The 19,953-nt window shown below is 43.9% G+C and overlaps 1 protein-coding gene across 2 annotated transcripts; it reads left to right on the forward strand.

The window, feature by feature from the left end:
- Positions 1-450: 450 nt before the first annotated feature.
- Positions 451-4,325, forward strand: LOC109748231 (beta-fructofuranosidase, insoluble isoenzyme 1). 2 transcript variants are annotated; one of them, XM_020307265.4, is made up of 7 exons: positions 454-729; positions 1,421-1,429; positions 1,743-2,611; positions 2,715-2,873; positions 3,314-3,558; positions 3,714-3,804; positions 3,902-4,325. In XM_020307265.4, exons 1-7 carry the CDS (start codon positions 543-545, stop codon positions 4,085-4,087), a joined length of 1,746 nt encoding a protein of 581 aa, XP_020162854.1. In that variant the 5' UTR covers positions 454-542; the 3' UTR covers positions 4,088-4,325. The 2 variants fall into 2 exon arrangements, with proteins under 2 accessions (XP_073353273.1, XP_020162854.1); XM_073497172.1 differs by lacking the exon at positions 1,421-1,429 and having other exon boundaries at positions 451-729.
- Positions 4,326-19,953: the final 15,628 nt, after the last annotated feature.

Genomic DNA, 19,953 nt, shown 5'->3' on the forward strand with positions numbered 1-19,953 from the left:
ATTTCTGGCTTTTCCGACAGAGTATTGCTAACATGTCAGTTGTTTTCATCGACAGTCAAGTTTTTGTTCTCCTTTTTTTTTCTTTCTTTTGCGGGGGGTGCAGTCAAGTTTTGTATACTCACGAAAACTTCGGAAGGGAATAAAACACAGCTTTACCGAGAAAAACTTCAAATAAATAAGTACAATATGAAATAAACTTTTATGACAAACTAGTGATACTATTTGGTACAGTCGATATCGATAAACTCGATCAAAGTTAAAAATGTTCAACATAGAGTAGCAACCAAACTATGCCTTGTAAACTTGACCCTTGACCGGATGGAGTGGTGCCACTTTTTCTCATACAGTATTTGAAAACGAAGCTGCCGATTGATCGGTTGCAAAATTCTAAGCAGCGTCCGCCAATCACATGCGGCATATAGAAAATTCATCCGATTGGTCATACGCGCTAACCCGAGTATTATATAAACTGCCCCATTGGTCTTCTCGCCATCCATCCATCCATCCCTGTCTCCCCCCTCCCTCTTAACTGCAAGCAAGCAATGGGGGCTCCCAAATGGGTGGTTGCGCCATTGGCGCTGCTGCTCCTCCTGCAGCTCGCCGGCGCGTCCCATGACGTCCGACGGAGCCTTGAGGCCGAGGCGGCGACGCCGTCCGTGCCGGCCTCCATTCTTAGCCCCCTGCTCCGGACGGGCTACCACTTCCAACCCCCCATGAACTGGATCAACGGTAAGATACCCACTGCTCTTGCCGGACTTGTCTGAATCTTCTCCGGCCTGTTTATGCTCCGCTCTGTCCTCAAAGTAGATATGGCTCTCGTTCTCAAATACACACATGTATATGTAGCCAGAACATGTCAGGCCGTAGACAGAGAGATATGTCCATCCGTAATGCCGATGCTGAGTTTAGACGTGTGTTCTGTTCGTCATGGGGGCGGATACAACATCACAGACAACAGATAGGTCTGAGAATTCAAGAAAGATAATACATACTAGTATAAACTAGAGTAGTTGTGTAGTTTGTGGTTAGTTTGTAGCCAAGTGTTAGTTTGACCAGCAAAAAGATTGCAGCCCGGACGGCGAGGGCGCGTCAAAATTGATGGCTTTCTTTCTCTCTCGCCGTGTTAGTTAGGGAGTCCTGCAGCTGTTTTCTTCTTCCAGTTCCTTGAGAAAAGTCGAGCTGGAGGTTCAAAGTTTTCGCAGTAGCCGACGACGATGGAGTCCTCCAGCTCACCATGCCACGAATCGTTGTTCAAGATATAATATTACATCTGATCTGTATTTATCTACTAATATATACCTTAATAGTTGTTTTATGTGTCCTCTAATTGTGATGCTTGGTTCTAATTAACTTGGTTTTTTGCTTGTCTCTTTGGGTGTCTGATTGCGATTGCTGGGACGGCAAAACTCATCGACTCCAGATCCGAATGGTACGGCTTCTGCGACCCAATTCCTCTACTTGTCTCTGTCTTCTACTGTTACCCAACCAGATCTTGAACAGTTTGTGCATGTGCGCAGCACTTTTGTTAGATTATCAGAGAATCAAAGACCAAATTTAAGTTTTGTTTTTCGATAATAAAGTAATTTAAGTTTTGTAGAAGAAAATATATAATGAAAAGAAGATTTAGTACTGTTCAAAATGCACATGCATGCCGCAGTGTATAGGATAGGATGGCCACTCGAGACAAGATGCAACTTGTGCTAGCAGCTAGCTGACATGTTTGAGGCTTGGTTTTGGAACAGGTCCGCTCTACTACAAGGGATGGTACCACCTGTTCTACCAGTACAATCCCAAGGGCGCGGTGTGGGGCAACATCATCTGGGCGCACTCGGTGTCGCGCGACCTCATCAACTGGATGGCCCTCGACCCCGCCATCAAGCCCAGCATTCCGACCGACCAGTACGGCGTCTGGTCCGGCTCGGCGACGATCCTGCCCAACGGCACGGTGGCGATGCTCTACACCGGCATCGACCGCCCGGGCACCAACTACCAGATCCAGAACATCGCCTTCCCCAAGGACCCCTCCGACCCGCTGCTCCGCGAGTGGGTCAAGCCCGGCTACAATCCCATCGCCGTCCCCGATGCCGGCATCAACGCCACGCAGTTCCGCGACCCGACCACCGCCTGGCACGCCGGCGATGGCCTCTGGCGCATGCTCGTGGGCGGGCTCAAGCCCGGCACGCTCCGCGGCATGGCCATCCTGTACCGGAGCAGGGACTTCAAGCACTGGGTCCGCGCCAAGCACCCGCTCCACTCGGCCCTCACCGGCATGTGGGAGTGCCCCGACTTCTTCCCCGTGCGCGAGCCCGGGAAGACGGACGGCCTCGACACCTCCGAGTTCGGCCCGCGCTACAAGTACGTGCTCAAGAACAGCCTCGACCTCACCCGCTACGACTACTACACCGTGGGCACCTACAACAACCGCACGGAGCGGTACGTGCCCGACAACCCCACCGGCGACGTCTACCAGCGGCTCCAGTACGACTACGGCAACTTCTACGCGTCCAAGACCTTCTACGACCCGGCCAAGAACCGCCGCGTGCTGCTGGGCTGGGCCAACGAGTCCGACAGCGTCGCGCACGACAACGCCAAGGGATGGGCCGGCATCCACGTACGTCCTTACTACGTGCTCCCCAGCATCTACCCTCTGCTCGGTTCATCATGCATACAGAAGAGTATATATGATGAACTGATTGGTTGTGCTGCATGTGCAGGCGATCCCGAGGAAGATATGGCTGGACCCCAGCGGCAAGCAGCTGCTGCAGTGGCCCGTGGAGGAGCTGGATCAGCTGAGGGGCAAGGCTGTCAGCGTGGGCGACAAGGTCGTCAAGCCCGGCCAGCACTTTGAGGTCACTGGCCTGCAGTCCTACCAGGTCAGTACCACCACCATGTACTTACTGCTAAATCCGAGTGCAGTCAGTGTCGCTCTCTAGGTAGCTTCTGGTCCATCCATGTCTGACGGGCCACGATCCTTCTTGCGTGCCCAATTCCGGCTTGTCCTTGTCAGCGTCAGCATGGACTCCAAAGTCACAGGTCCACGCCCGTGTTCCGCTAGATCTTGCTTGCAACTCTCGTTTTCAAGCTCCCTCTTACAGTTTACATTCACACATCTGCATCATCCTCAACCTCACGATTTGAATGGTCATTTGTCACCTACGACTACTAGTACATCACGCAACAAATCGTCCATCAATCCGTCAATGCCGTGGATGCATGTTGTTGGTCCAGATTCGTCAGCTCGTGCACTCCTCGTTTCATTTCCAAACAAGCTTCTTCCCTGGCTAATACTAATCGATCGACTTGATTTTGACAGTCTGACGTGGAGGTGAGCTTCGAGGTGTCGAGCCTGGACAAGGCGGAGCCGTTCGATCCGGCCTACGCCAACGACGCGCAGAAGCTCTGCGGGATGAAGAACGCCGACGTCAAGGGCGGGGTGGGGCCCTTCGGCCTCTGGGTCCTGGCCTCTGACAACCTGGCCGAGAAGACCGCCGTGTTCTTCAGAGTCTTCAAGGATGGGCATGGCAAGCCTCTCGTCCTCATGTGCAGTGACCCCACCAAGTATGATTTCACCACATCTCTCTCTCTCTTTCACCTCCCGTCAACTTCTAAAGAGAATCTGTCCATAGATTTCAAGTGTAAATGGGAAGGAGTATTGCCAGTACATTTTAACTCACCTGACCATTTCCTTTTTTCTTTTTCTTTTGTGCCGACAGGTCATCTCTCACCCCGGGTCTATACAAGCCGACTTTTGCCGGGTTTGTCGACACCGACATTTCGTCCGGGAAGATCTCTCTGAGAAGCTTGGTACGTGCAAGTTCATTTGTAACATCATTTTGTCTAGTGTATTTTCTTTCAAAGGAGTATTTGAATTGCGTCGACCAACATTAATTTTTGTTTTTAGATCGACCGATCGGTGGTTGAGAGCTTCGGCGCCGGAGGGAAGACCTGCATCCTATCGAGAGTGTACCCATCCATGGCGATCGGGAAAGATGCACACCTTTATGTGTTCAACAACGGGGTGACCGATATCAAGGTGTCCAAACTAACGGCGTGGGAGATGAAAAAACCAATGATGAATGGTGCCTAAGTAGTATATACCGTATATGTTTTCTCATGAGTTTAAGTTTTTGTTGAATGCCATTCGACATCGATGCACACCACGCAACTGATTGCTCGTCTTAATGAAGACCTCTTTGAGTAGAAGTGGTTAGAGAAATTTGTTGTACAATTGATAGTTTCTGTCACGTGTTGTACGAATAAACATGATGATCCCACGCTGTTATTAAAGACAATAAAGACCTTAATGAATTTCTTCTTTCCACTGATGTCTCTTTGTACTGTGTCAACGGATGAGATCGATGATGCTAACCTGACTCAACTGTGACGAGATAAGCACTAGTACTATTATTTACAATCTCTTTCCTCGGTGAAGTCAGAAGCACTAGTTTCCTTGTATAAGTCACCAGCCTTCTTTTGGCCATTTGGTCAAACAGAAACATGGTGCACGTTTTTTGCTTTTTTCAAGTACATGTATATACGTATAATAAATAGTGAAAAAATAATGCACAGGGCATGGATGCACGGCAAGCTTCTATGCTAGCTCAACCAGTGGTGCAGATTATTCTTTTTGCAAATAAGCGGTTCAGATTAACCGTTACTAACATGCCAAAAAAGTATAATCAGTTGGAATCTTGAAAAAGGTTAGTGGTAGGTTTACGCAGTACTGGTAGTGGGATAACCACATGATCGTGATTAAGTTCGAAAAGAAAAAAGCACAAGGGTACGGAGGACGGTGCACGTATCACTACGAAAAGCTTATGTTGTCCTGAAAAGAAGTACTACATGTAAAGCTTATGATCTCCAGGTGATGGATCAGGCCTATGACTAACAACAAATCTAATGTAAAGGCACATACAATATCTCATCCAAAAAGGTGCATATATAAAATAAAATAAATGTGCGACGGCCGAATTGCACCCACAACAAACTGCACTGCACTGCACAACACTATGTTTATTTATTTATTTATTGTTTTGGTAGCGCATACATCACGTGTAATTTAATACTAGTTGAAATTACAGGTTGCAACAAATAGTAAGACAAGTTGCGACAAAAATAGCATTGTCATGTACAAATTTAGAGATGGAACATATGTGCAACTTTAGGTCAAAACATGAGCAACATAGTCAAATTATTGAATGGATAATTTCACTTTTTACCCGATATTTATATATTTGATAGTGTTAACCCATTTTATCTAGAAGTTGTTACATCTTGTCAAGTTTAACCCAATTTAACAACTCAGATTGCTAAATCTCAGTCGACTTAGACTTAATCAAGTCTCAGTCGATGCAATATTCGCGGGATCTTACAGAGAGAAACTGTGTAAAATTTTCTTTTTCTTCCTTACATGTTATGTCAGTTGAATTTGGCAAAGTCCCAGTCGACTGAGACCTAGCCGCACCTTAACAATTTGTCGCAATTCTGACCGGCTGATACACTTGTCATGCCGACATGGCTGGTGACCAGTATTCCAACTCCACATCCATGCCCGTCTAACCCGCAACCCCGCCCCGGCGGCGAATCCGATGATTGTTTTTCTTTTCTTTCTTTTTTGCGACAAGAATCCAATGATCGCTAATGGTGAGCCGTGTCATCACCTCACTACTCGTTCTTTTTTATGTTTGTTCACATAGTGTGTCTGGCTTGATGATACAGTCGCGACACATTGTAAAAACGTGTGGATAAATCTTGGCAGAAGAAATCAATTTGGGTAAACATTGTCACGAAGGCTCGGTAACCAGTCGCGCCATGAACATGGCTATTGAGACAAGAGCATCTTCCTACTCGTCATTGCACCTTTCGTGAGTGAGTTTAGAATTTTTTTTCCCTTCCTTTCTGGCAGTTGATCTAAATCTTTTGAAAATTGCCCACGTGCACATTGCGCACGTACATTGTTCCCCGTCACCCTGGATGGCTGGATTCCACCGCCACCCCGCACCCATCCTCTAGAGAACCGGTGAAGCTAGCCCGTCTCTAGGTAATGCGTCTGCTCGAAATGAGACGGCCGGCTGTCACGAACAGTGCTGGCTGTTGAGTGCGTGAGATCCCAAACTGGCAACTACCTATATGCAGCTAGAATGCGATCGATGGCTCCACTACGTACGGTGAGTGGACGCAGCTCCAGATTTGATCATGCATGTAAACGTACCAATAATTGTACCAGCGGCCAGCGGATGCATCATCTTGTGCTGGCTTCATGTCCGCCAAATGTTATCTCAAGTCGGACAATGCCTAGCTCCAAGTTGGCAACTTGCATGCTGATCAATGAGTAATAAATAACAAATAAATAAAATCAGCGCGCACGTGATATCTGATCATGCAAACATGCATGTGGTCCAGCGAGATATCCAGATATTGGTTGGCCCTACGGGTAGTATTTTATTCCTTCCATGGATTTTGTGGTATAAATAAAAAAACTACTCTCTTCGTCTCATAATGTACGACGTTTTTTTGACCCTAGTGTAGTGTCAAAAAAACGTCTTACGTTGTTGGATGGAGGGAGTATTATTTTTAATAAATGGTCTTTTTATTAACTTAAAATGTAGCATCAAGCATATACACAACACTAAGAGTATCATCCAGCCTCTGCATAACTAGGTGTACACAGCCAAACATCAAAATTCGGTAACAATAAAGTCTTATAAACCGACACTATACCTATGTCGAAAAGGATGATGGACCGATGTACTATAACCATACGATTGCTCAACCTCTTGAGCCGACATTCATTTGCCAGAAAATTTTAAACAACCACTAGCGTGCCGATCCAATGCATACAAGCAGCACGGACGGCCAACCAGTGGCAGAAGCTTGTTTTTCCTGGATACGTTTCGGCTTGACTAGTGGGCTTGTAGCCTAACAAAATCGATCGTTGCAGGCCGTGATCTTTCAATCCAGAACGATTGCGATGCTCGCAAAAATGATTCCAGCGAAACGTGTCGTTGGATTTGACAACTTTGAGCATACAAGACAGTAGATAGAGTACTGATCTGGGTACTTCAGAGGCCATACACGGTGATGCACTCAATCGTGGTGAAAAGGGACATGACTTGCAGGCACTACAGATTGCACAGGAGGCAATGGCATGCGTGCATATGCATGTGTGTGAGTGTCATGCACTTTTGCACAAGTGGTGGCACAAGCTGCAATGGACTAGGCGCGTGCATGAAAGCGTGTCAACATGCATTCCACCATACAAGAATCGACAAGATCACCGGCTTTCCACCGAGCAAGACTTTGAAGAGTACTTCGCCGGCAGCAAAATGGACAGCCACTAAGGATGAGTTTGGTAGGTTTCATCATTTTTGGGTATTTACGTATGTGATTGAGTTGGCCTGCTTGAACAAATACAGAGCAAAAAAAACATGTTTTGCACATAGTTTGCCAAGCTGCATATTGGCTGGCTGTATTAGGGAAGCAAATTTTCCCCTGGCTTTTGGTGGCGGTTGTGTTGGGCTGGGTTGATGCACTATGCGGCGTTTGGTTGCATACACTGAATCCAATTAAGAGTTAAAAACTATACATGACACATGGAGTTATATTAGAGTTGATAGGTATAGCTCTATTCGTCTACGCGAGTCGAAATGAAAAACTTAGAACACGAAAGTTCTGTGGAACAAGAGATGAAGTTAGTGGTTAAAGAAAATTTCAAACGGTCGAGCGTGTGTGCTGGATTTGTCAAACATTGTCTAAACCATCACATGAACACCTTAGTACAGTACAATAGGGAGATACACATATACTCATCTACAATCGTTGAAACAAAAAATCGCACAACACGAAAGTCATGTGAAACAGCAAGATGAAGCTACTGGTTAAAGAAATTTCAAATGGTCGACTGTGTGCTATGAGTTTGACAAAATTCATCCAAAATAGCTCCAAACATGAACACAAAGTTGAACGTTTACAGTCAATGAAACTCCGAATTGATCTCCTGATTGAAACCAAAATGTCGATGTGCATCTTTTTCGTATACAAATTATTTCGGAGTACCTTTTTATAGATTAGAAGGGACTACATGAAGGAGATTAAGGAGTGTGAATAAAATGTTGGAGTTTGCTAGTGGGATTTTGGCCCAAAGCCCAACTAAAATACGAAATTCTCATGGTCCATTCATGCATGGTGTGAGTGGGACTAATGTTTAGTCCCTTGCTAGTTGGGTGGGAGTTGCACCATATTATAAGGTGAGCTCTTCTAGCACTTGTATGAGCATGAGAAGAGGAGACCTACACGCGTGCTCCTCCTCCTCGCTCGCCTCGGCAGGCCACGCCTCGTCATGAGGCGCCCCTCCGCGTCGGGTCGGGTCGGGTTTCTAGAATGAGCGTAGCTGAGGACAAAGCTAATACCATTCCAGAACATTGTGCCGTCATGCAAGTCTTCTTCATCTCTTCTTCCGGCGTGCACCGCGAGAAGGGACAGCAGGCCTCTGGAACCCCGCCTCTCATGATCCTGTATGGGAGATGGGCGATCAGGTTATCTCGTAGTAATTTGCTCATATATTCAACATAAAACAGACCACGCATATGCATTTATACAGTCTACTAGGGAGATGCAGATCTACTCGTCTATGACATTCAAAACAAAAAACGTACAACAAAGAAGTCATGTGAAACAAAAGCTACCGGTCAAAGGAATTTCAAAAGGTTGACCGTGTGCGGCTAGTTTGACAATTTTGTTTCCCAAATAGCTTCAAACAAGACCACGAAGTTCAACATTTACAGTCAACGAAACTATGAACCAATCGCCCGACTGAAACCACAAGTCGATGTGCATCTTTTTCGTGTACAACTTATCTTGAATCGAAGCACCCTTGTGTAGATTAGAAGGAAGCGGGTGAAAAAGATTAAGGAGTGTTAGCAAAACAGACCACACATTTTATTATCCTTAAAAAACAGACCACACATATGCAGTTGTACAATCTACTATGGAGATGTAGATTTACTCGTCTACGACTGTCGAAACAAAAAATGTACAACATGAAAGATGTGTGAAATAGCGAGATGAAGTTACTGGTCAAAGGAACAGTCGACCTTCTGCGATAAATTAGAAAAAAATCATCCAAAATATCTCCAAATATGAACACAAAATTGAACATTTACAGTCAACAAAACTAGTGTACCAATCGTATGAATGTAATCACAATATTAATGTGCATTTTTTCGTGTAGATCTTATCTCGAATCGAAGCACCGTTGTTTAGATTAGAAGGGACTAATAAGTGGGCGGGATTAAGACAGATAAAAGAGCACACCAAGTGCAACCCCCACCTACATCAGGTACCATGCATGCACCATGTTGCATCATGAGATTCACCTTTTTCATTGCTCGTGTCTGGCTCGCTAGAAACGGTCGAATCGAGCATTCCTAGAGGGCTGGCTAAGGGGTGGTTTAAACATCGGGGCCAAGATTCTAGTACTGGCCAGGCATCCAAACGCATGATTCATGTGCCGCATGGGCCTAGTTGGCCCTCGTGCAGGCAACCAAATGCATCCCATGGGCATGCGCGGAGTCTAATTACATTTAGCAAGGATGACATTATTGACACACATACTTATGTTAGCAAAATTGAAAAAGTCGATCCGTGCCACTATTGAAGTTGCATATTGGAATCCTGCATTCAAACTTGACTATTTCGACCTGTGTCATTAATGCTTGCGAAGAAACTAGGTCTGTGCCACTCCGCGCCGACTTCGCCAGTTCTCGTTAGTTCGCCGTCAACTTTCGTCATTTCCTTATATCAGGGACACACCGCTTCTCCAAGTCAACCGCGGCAAGCAGGAGACTTGGTTCACTCTTTCAACCAATGTGGTGCCCATCATTGAGGCATAATTTCTACTTTGCCACTCTGATATGAGCCCATCAATATTGACGAGAAGACTCTGACCGTTCTGGCCGATGTGTTCGACTGTCGTTCGGGCCATAATTTCCATTTGGCCACTATGATGCGAGACTTCATTCGTCATGGGCCCACACGCAGCACTCGATAGTGGCACTTCCCTAAATTTTGGCAGGTAGAGCCCCTTTCTTCTTGCCACTTCCAGTCATGTCCTCCCACTACTCTACTGCCATCGCTGCCTCATTGCTACCATAGCAGTCATCCACACATGGACGGTAATGGACATCGGCTTCAGGAGCCTGGTGAAAGTGTTGTTTCTCCCATCGAGGTAAGAAATCAACTTACTTGTTTGGCGATTCCCTTTTTGCGATTCAAATACTGTGGTCACACTCTGCTACTTCACGTAGGTTAGTACCTCCGAGCAGCTTAATGATGTTGTTGAAGATTCGATGTTAGCTTGATAATTAGTGGTGACTTCACTATGAATTGCCTATAGACGCTACCATAGTGACTCGGGGGGATCTAGTTAAGCAATTTGAGAAGTATACCGGTCAGCCCAACCAGCATTACGTGCTGAGGTACCATGACAGCAAACTGGAGAAATTTATTAATTTAGCCGATGAGGATTGTTTGTTGTTGATGTTTGGTAAACACATGTCGATGAGGACTGTGTTTATGTCGGTTCATATCATTAACGATCAGACTAGGGAAGAGTTACTCATTAATGATGAAAAAACGTATTCACATGTGGCTGCGGCTGGCTATTTAACTGATGAGGACAAGGAAGTGGTTGAGGCAGCTGGCGGTGTAGAAGAAGAAGAGGATAGGATGCACTGTAGGCAATCAAAATGTTGTAAATGACGATTGCATGCATCTGTAATGAAATCTGGCCATCCATTTCGGATAATACCATGTATATAATGGGCATTTTCATATTTCATTAATGTTGTTCTCATAAGATTATCATAACTTTCTGTCCACTTCAGGCTAATGTTAACCTGCCCTGTGCTGCCAAGCGAGAGATTTGGACTTGCTTCATCGGAGTGTATGAACTGAAAATGTCCATGCGGACGAGGGCATGCGGAACACGAGTTTATTTAAAAATTTATTAATGTTGTTCTCACAAGATTATCGTAAATTTCTGTCCACTTCAGGTTAATGTTAACCTGCCCTGTGCTGCCAAGCGAGAGATTTGGACTTGCTTCATCGGAGTGTATGAACTGAAAATGTCCACGCAGACGAGGGCATGCGGAACACAAGTTTATTTAAAAATTTATTAATGTTGTTCTCACAAGATTATCGTAAATTTCTGTCCACTTCAGGTTAATGTTAACCTGCCCTGTGCTGCCAAGCGAGAGATTTGGACTTGCTTCATCGAAGTGTATGAACTGGAAATGTCCACGCGAACGAGGGCATGCGGAACACGAGTTTACTTAAAAATTTATTAATGTTGTTCTCACAAGATTATCGTAACTTTCTGTCCACTTCAGGTTAATGTTAACCTGCCCTGTGCTGCCAAGCGAGAGATTTGTACTTGCTTCATCGGAGTGTATGAACTGTGAATGACCACGCGGACGAGGGCATGCGGAACACGAGTTTATTTAAAAAGTTATTAATGTTGTTCTCACAAGATTATCGTAACTTTCTATCCACTTCAGGTTAATATTCACCTGCCCTGTGCTGCCAAGCGAGAGATTTGGACTTGCTTCATCGGAGTGTATGAACTGGAAATGTTCACTAGTAGAAAAAGGGTCTAATGTGAAACTCATTAGTCCCGGTTTGGTATTGAACCGGCACTAATGTGACCATTAATGCCGGTTCCAACGGCCAGGCGGGCGGCGCTCATTAGTACCGGTTCGTGGCGAACCTTTAGTACCGGCTCAAGAGGTGGCAGCCTTTAGTACGGGTTGGTGGCTCCAACCGGTACTAAAGGGGGGGGGGGTCTTTAGTACCGGTTGGAGCCACCAACCGGTCCTAAAGGTGTTGCGCTGCCACCCGCAGTGCACAATGTTTAGTCCCACCTCGCTAGTTGAGAGGAGCTCGCACCGGTTTATAAGCCCCGCCGCGGCTACCGTGTCGAGCTCCTCTCTAAGCAGGCCTTTGTGGGCCTATTCAAGTCTTCTGCCCTGTGGGGCCTACTGGGTCGTACGGGCCTGCATCCTGGCCCAACTGGAGATTGGGTTTCTAGTTGTATGCAGGCCGTGTCGGCCCAGTAGGCTGGCTGTTTTTGCTTTATTTCAAAAATAAAAATAAATAAAAATCCTTACCAACCGGGACTAAAGGTCCCTCAGACCACGGCGCGCCTCATGCCACGTGGTGGGCCTTTGGTCCCGGTTCGTGTTAAACCGGGACTAAAGGGGGGGACCTTTAGTCTCCACTCTTTAGTACCGGTTCCAGAACCGGTACTAAAGGTCCTTACGAACCGGTACTAAAAGTCGTTTTTCTACTAGTGGTTCCCACAAACGAGGGCATGTGGAACACGAGTTTAGTTAAAAATTTATTAATGTTGTTCTCATAAGATTATCGTAACTTTCTGTCCACTTCAGGTTAATGTTAACCTGCCCTGTGCTGCCAAGCGAGAGATTTGGACTTGCTTCATCGGAGTGTATGAACTGAAAATGTCCATGCGGACGAGGGCATGCGGAACACGAGTTTATTTAAAAATTTATTAATGTTGTTCTCACAAGATTATCGTAAATTTCTGTCCACTTCAGGTTAATGTTAACCTGCCCTGTGCTGCCAAGCGAGAGATTTGGACTTGCTTTATCGGAGTGTATGAACTGAAAATGTCCACGCAGACGAGGGCATGCGGAACACAAGTTTATTTAAAAATTTATTAATGTTGTTCTCACAAGATTATCGTAAATTTCTGTCCACTTCAGGTTAATGTTAACCTGCCCTGTGCTGCCAAGCGAGAGATTTGGACTTGCTTCATCGAAGTGTATGAACTGGAAATATCCACGCGAACGAGGGCATGCGGAACACGAGTTTATTTAAAAATTTATTAATGTTGTTCTCACAAGATTATCGTAACTTTCTGTCCACTTCAGGTTAATGTTAACCTGCCCTGTGCTGCCAAGCGAGAGATTTGTACTTGCTTCATCGGAGTGTATGAACTGTGAATGTCCACGCGGACGAGGGCATGCGGAACACGAGTTTATTTAAAAAGTTATTAATGTTGTTCTCACAAGATTATCGTAACTTTCTATCCACTTCAGGTTAATATTCACCTGCCCTGTGCTGCCAAGCGAGAGATTTGGACTTGCTTCATCGGAGTGTATGAACTGGAAATGTTCACTAGTAGAAAAAGGGTCTAATGTGAAACTCATTAGTCCCGGTTTGGTATTGAACCGGCACTAATGTGACCATTAATGCCGGTTCCAACGGCCAGGCGGGCGGCGCTCATTAGTACCGGTTCGTGGCGAACCTTTAGTACCGGCTCAAGAGGTGGCAGCCTTTAGTACGGGTTGGTGGCTCCAACCGGTACTAAAGGGGGGGGTCTTTAGTACCGGTTGGAGCCACCAACCGGTCCTAAAGGTGTTGCGCTGCCACCCGCAGTGCACAATGTTTAGTCCCACCTCGCTAGTTGAGAGGAGCTCGCACCGGTTTATAAGCCCCGCCGCGGCTACCGTGTCGAGCTCCTCTCTAAGCAGGCCTTTGTGGGCCTATTCAAGTCTTCTGCCCTGTGGGGCCTACTGGGTCGTACGGGCCTGCATCCTGGCCCAACTGGAGATTGGGTTTCTAGTTGTATGCAGGCCGTGTCGGCCCAGTAGGCTGGCTGTTTTTGCTTTATTTCAAAAATAAAAATAAATAAAAATCCTTACCAACCGGGACTAAAGGTCCCTCAGACCACGGCGCGCCTCATGCCACGTGGTGGGCCTTTGGTCCCGGTTCGTGTTAAACCGGGACTAAAGGGGGGGACCTTTAGTCTCCACTCTTTAGTACCGGTTCCAGAACCGGTACTAAAGGTCCTTACGAACCGGTACTAAAAGTCGTTTTTCTACTAGTGGTTCCCACAAACGAGGGCATGTGGAACACGAGTTTAGTTAAAAATTTATTAATGTTGTTCTCATAAGATTATCGTAACTTTCTGTCCACTTCAGGTTAATGTTAACCTGCCCTGTGCTGCCAAGCGAGAGATTTGGACTTGCTTCATCGGAGTGTATGAACTGAAAATGTCCATGCGGACGAGGGCATGCGGAACACGAGTTTATTTAAAAATTTATTAATGTTGTTCTCACAAGATTATCGTAAATTTCTGTCCACTTCAGGTTAATGTTAACCTGCCCTGTGCTGCCAAGCGAGAGATTTGGACTTGCTTTATCGGAGTGTATGAACTGAAAATGTCCACGCAGACGAGGGCATGCGGAACACAAGTTTATTTAAAAATTTATTAATGTTGTTCTCACAAGATTATCGTAAATTTCTGTCCACTTCAGGTTAATGTTAACCTGCCCTGTGCTGCCAAGCGAGAGATTTGGACTTGCTTCATCGAAGTGTATGAACTGGAAATGTCCACGCGAACGAGGGCATGCGGAACACGAGTTTATTTAAAAATTTATTAATGTTGTTCTCACAAGATTATCGTAACTTTCTGTCCACTTCAGGTTAATGTTAACCTGCCCTGTGCTGCCAAGCGAGAGATTTGTACTTGCTTCATCGGAGTGTATGAACTGTGAATGACCACGCGGACGAGGGCATGCGGAACACGAGTTTATTTAAAAAGTTATTAATGTTGTTCTCACAAGATTATCGTAACTTTCTATCCACTTCAGGTTAATATTCACCTGCCCTGTGCTGCCAAGCGAGAGATTTGGACTTGCTTCATCGGAGTGTATGAACTGGAAATGTTCACTAGTAGAAAAAGGGTCTAATGTGAAACTCATTAGTCCCGGTTTGGTATTGAACTGGCACTAATGTGACCATTAATGCCGGTTCCAACGGCCAGGCGGGCGGCGCTCATTAGTACCGGTTCGTGGCGAACCTTTAGTACCGGCTCAAGAGGTGGCAGCCTTTAGTACGGGTTGGTGGCTCCAACCGGTACTAAAGGTCCTTACGAACCGGTACTAAAAGTCGTTTTTCTACTAGTGGTTCCCACGAACGAGGGCATGTGGAACACGAGTTTAGTTAAAAATTTATTAATGTTGTTCTCATAAGATTATCGTAACTTTCTGTCCACTTCAGGTTAATGTTAACCTGCCCTGTGCTGCCAAGCGAGAGATTTGGACTTGCTTCATCGGAGTGTATGAACTGAAAATGTCCATGCGGACGAGGGCATGCGGAACACGAGTTTATTTAAAAATTCATTAATGTTGTTCTTATAAGATTATCATTACTTTCTGTCCACTTCAGGCTAATGTTAACCTGCCCTGTGCTGCCAAGCGAGAGATTTGGGCTTGCTTCATCGGAGTGTATGAACTGGAAATGTCCCCGCGTACGAGGGCATGCAGAACACGAGTTTATTTAAAAATTTATTAATGTTGTTCTTACAAAATTATTGTAACTTTCTATCCACTTCAGGTTAATGTTAACCTGTCCTGTGCTGCCAAGCGAGAGATTTGGACTTGCTTCATAGGAGTGTATGAACGGGAAATGTCCACGCGGACGGGGGCATGCGAAACACGAGTTTATTTAAAAATTCAGCCACTCCGAGCTTAGCATTCCCTTTAGCGATTTTTTGTTTTTGTTTTATGTGGCTCCCTGCAAATAAACACTGAATTATCTTATGATTATTCGATCTTTTGGACCGACACTGGCCAGAAACTGTCGGATAAACATTAGCGTGTCGATCCCACTCATACTAGCAGCTAGAGACAGCTAACCTGTACCAGAAACTGTCGGATTGACCTTGTAGCCCAATAAAATCAATGGTGCAGGCCGCGATCTTTCAATCAAAAATGATTATGGATTGTGATGCACATGCACGCACATACGATTCGGCGCGAAACGTGTCGTTGGATTTGACTCATTTGAGCATACAAGATAGACTACTTACTGTACAACAATATACCCGATGATGATGTGGGTACTCCGGTGGCCGTACATGCCGATGCACTCGATCGTGGTGGAAAGCAACATGACACTCATGCGCCGCAGTTTACATAGGAGGCATGGCATGCGTGCGCGAGTGTGTCACATGCACTTTTGCACAAGTGGTGGCGCATGCATGAAAGCATATCAACATGCATGCATTCTACTCCCTCCTTTCCTAAATATAAGTCTTTTTAGACATTTTAAATGGACTACACCATATGAATGTATTTAGACATATTTTAGAGTGTAGATTCACTTATTTTGCTTCGTATGTAATCATTTGTTGAAATCTCTAGAAAGACGGAACGGAGCGACATAAGAATCGAGAGGATCACCCGTTAGAAGATCGACTTACATCGATGAGGACTTTCGAGAGTTGCCGGTGGCAAAATGGACAGCCACTAAGACTAGAAGCATGCGCAGCGTCTACTAGTTCAATTTAGCTGTCACAAAATTTTCCCCTCTCTTTGCGGCATTTTCTCGACCAATCGCACACACATGCAGCCAATGGTGCGATGCAATATAGCCATATAGGCAAAGCCCAGTCTAAGCATCAGGACTATTGCTCGCCCGTATCTATTGAGACGTAACTTGGTCTCATCTCTCGGCATGAGGGAAAATACTGTATAGTACTGTAGCCTCTTTTGCTCTTTTTATTTGCTCTGTGTTTTTTCTTATCAGTTAGCTTCCAAAGAATTCTTCTTTTTTTCTTTGGGATTGTTTTGTTTTCTTTGATTTCTTATTTATTTTGTTTTAAACACATATTTACATTTTTTTCATATGCATTGTACAATTTTCATACACGTCAGAAACAATATTTTGCTAGATGCTTAAATTTTTTAAATGCATGATTAATATTTGTTTCCAAATATATGTTTTGATGTCTACTTTTTTCAAACACACTGGAAGTTTTTTGTATATCTATAATTTTTTATACATGATTAACGTTTTTCATACACGTTTTTTGAATATTTCTTTGAATTTGTGTTAATTGTTTTTCAAATACAAGTTCAACCATGCTTTTCAACAATTCAAAAAAATTAAACAATGGGAACATTTCTTTTTTATATTGTATACAACATTTTTTAAATGTCATAAACATTTTTTTCAAATGGGTGAGCATTTTTGTAAATGTAATGTACAACTTTTTGTATGTACAAAACATTTTCTTGAATTACTCAAATTTTTAGTACAATCACTTTTTAAATTTCACGAACGTTTTATTGAAATGAGCGAACATTTTTAAAATGATATGATTTTTTATGCTATCAACATTTTTTTAAAACTAACCTAACTAATATTTTACACTGCATTCACATTTTTCTAATTCGTAGTTTTTGAATTTCTTAAGTAATCTAAGATTTTGGGATAAATATATTTAGAATATTCATTTCGAAAATGTGAACAAAACGAAAAAAAGAACAATAACTTCAGGGAGCTACTTGGATCGGCCCAATACTAGGGACGGGGAGGGCGCCTTGAGGCAAGACCTCCTTTGATCTCGGAACAGACCGCAGTAGGCGATACATAGCAGCTCCCTGTCTAAGCATGACACAGACGAACGATGTTCTTTAGTATCGCTTTTTGGGCCGCGGGTAGGAATCCGACCCGTTTCAAATGATAGCGCTTTTATTTGGTTGGTCAGCTCAACAGTTTTTCATTGTGTGTGTGTGTGTGTGTGTGTGTGGGGGGGGGGGGGGGGGTCCATTTCCTCCTTATTCTTTTTGTACATTTTCTAATTATACATATATTTTTCAAAAACTGAGAATAATTTTTGGAACATGAACATTTTAAAAAAATGCAAACAATTTTAATTTTACAGAACATTTTAATTTTGAGAACTTTTTTTAATACATGAGCATCTTTTCAAATTCGGGTAATTTTTTTTCATCAATTATAATATTTGCCAAGATTTTCTAAATTCAAGATATTTAAAGAAAATTCATATTTTTTGAAAACATGAAATTTTATAAATTCATGAACATTTTTTTGGAGGGCGACTGTGAGGCAAAAGCAGGCACAATGCATGATCCGTTCCTTGGTGCAAGTTGCAGAAGTGCGCATCAAGGGAGTTCCGCGGTGCATGATCCACCCGATAGGAGTGGGGCAATGCTGAGAGGTAGCAAGGCACGACTATACAGTGAGAGGGAAATCAGGATGAATTGAGCTCGGTCGATTGAATGAACCCCTAGAACCTAAAAGTACGCTTGACTTATGAGATGTAAATTAAATAATTACACCATTGATCAACCGTCAGATTAGACTAAGGACCGTAAAATTCACTTTTAGTTAGTGCCAACAACATTGGCTTGTCATTGAGTGATTCCATCTTTGAGGCGTGAAATCCTCACTTCAGAATCGCCAACTCTTATCTTCTTCGACGGTTTCTCAAAAGACTTAGGTATAGAGTAGTAATCATGGAACATGAGTCCGCTTGCCCTACAATCGGATGGAATGCGAAATTAAATCATTGGATAAATTAGATAGGTTGCATGGTTAAAAAAATCTCGATCGCGCGGCGCTGGCTTTTCCCCCCTAAGAAATGCTCTTCCCTTCTTTGTTTTTTAAGAAATACTTGTAATTGTATTCAATCCTAGCAAACTTTACAGATACAATGCTTTGGATTATAGACCAGAGAAATTGTAGTGCAACTCCTATTACTAAGAATTAAAAAGATATTTCTTGGAGACATATTCTCGGTTGTGACAATCTGTGCAACATGACCTGGTACCACGGCCTTAGTAACGATAATGAAACCACATCGAAATCGTGACACCACATTTGTATACCTGCACGAACTTGACTATCTTCAAAGGTTTGCCAAAGCCCCATGAGCTACCCGTCTAAAAAGATGAGAAGCCATCAGCATTGGGCGTGCTTGGGCAGGGGGCGATCCCCTACTAGTATTGGTCGTGGAATCATACAATTTTCACTAAGATGCCGACGAAGCACACCGAAGCCAAAAGATATCAAGGTATCCCACCTGACAACGTGGGAGATGAAGAAGCCGATAATGAATGGCACCTAAGCGTACATGCTTTCATGGGTGATTCACTTTTGGTTTAATGCCTTCCGACGTTGATTTACACCATATAACGGATTGCTCGTCTAAAGACCTTTTTGAGTAGAAGTGGTTAGAGAAATTTGTTGTGTGGTTGATGGTTTATGCCACGTGTTGCACGAATAAACATGATGATCCCACGCTGTTGTTAAAGATAATAAAGAGCTTCTTGCATTTATTATTTCCATTGATGTCTCTTTGTAGTGTGTACTGTGTCACTAGACAAGATCGATGAAACCTGACTGAACTGTGACGAGATAAGCACTATATAAATATGTTATCATTCCGAATCTCTTGGTTTCCTAATAATAAGTCATAGGCTCATGGGAACCATGGGATGCCGTCACCAACTTTTGTTTGGCCATTTGGTCAAACAAATACTTGGTGCACGTTATTGCATTTATTTATACATGCATATGATTATAAATAATGAAGAAATGATGCATATGGCACGGCCACATGGCAAGCTTCTATGCTAGCTCAAGCAGTGGAACCCTTGTTAAAATGCCACGAAAGTACCCATAAAAAATGCCACAAAAGTATCATCATAGTTGGAATCATAGAAAAGCTTCGTAGTAGGTTTATGTAGTACTAGTAGTGCGATAACCACATAATCGTGATTAAGTAAGAAATTAAAAAGAACAAGGCTACGGAGGATATGTTGTCCTCAAAAAGAAATACTATATATAGCTATCTCTAGCTAGGTGGTCGATCTGGCCTATAACTAACAACAAATGCAATGTAAAGGCACACGCAATATCTCACTTGAAAAGGTAGATATATTAAATAAAGTAAATGCGCGACGACCAAATCCCACCCATGTGGAACTGCTGCACTGCATTACACAAATATTAGAGTGTTTCTTATTGTTTTGGTAGCGCATACATCACGTGTAATTTAGTTTTGGTTGAAACTACCGGCTGCATAAATAGTAACACAAGTTGCGATCTGGCAACTTGTCA

This window comes from Aegilops tauschii, chromosome 4, assembly GCF_002575655.3.
Source record: "Aegilops tauschii subsp. strangulata cultivar AL8/78 chromosome 4, Aet v6.0, whole genome shotgun sequence".
NCBI classification, from domain to species: Eukaryota; Viridiplantae; Streptophyta; class Magnoliopsida; order Poales; family Poaceae; genus Aegilops; species Aegilops tauschii.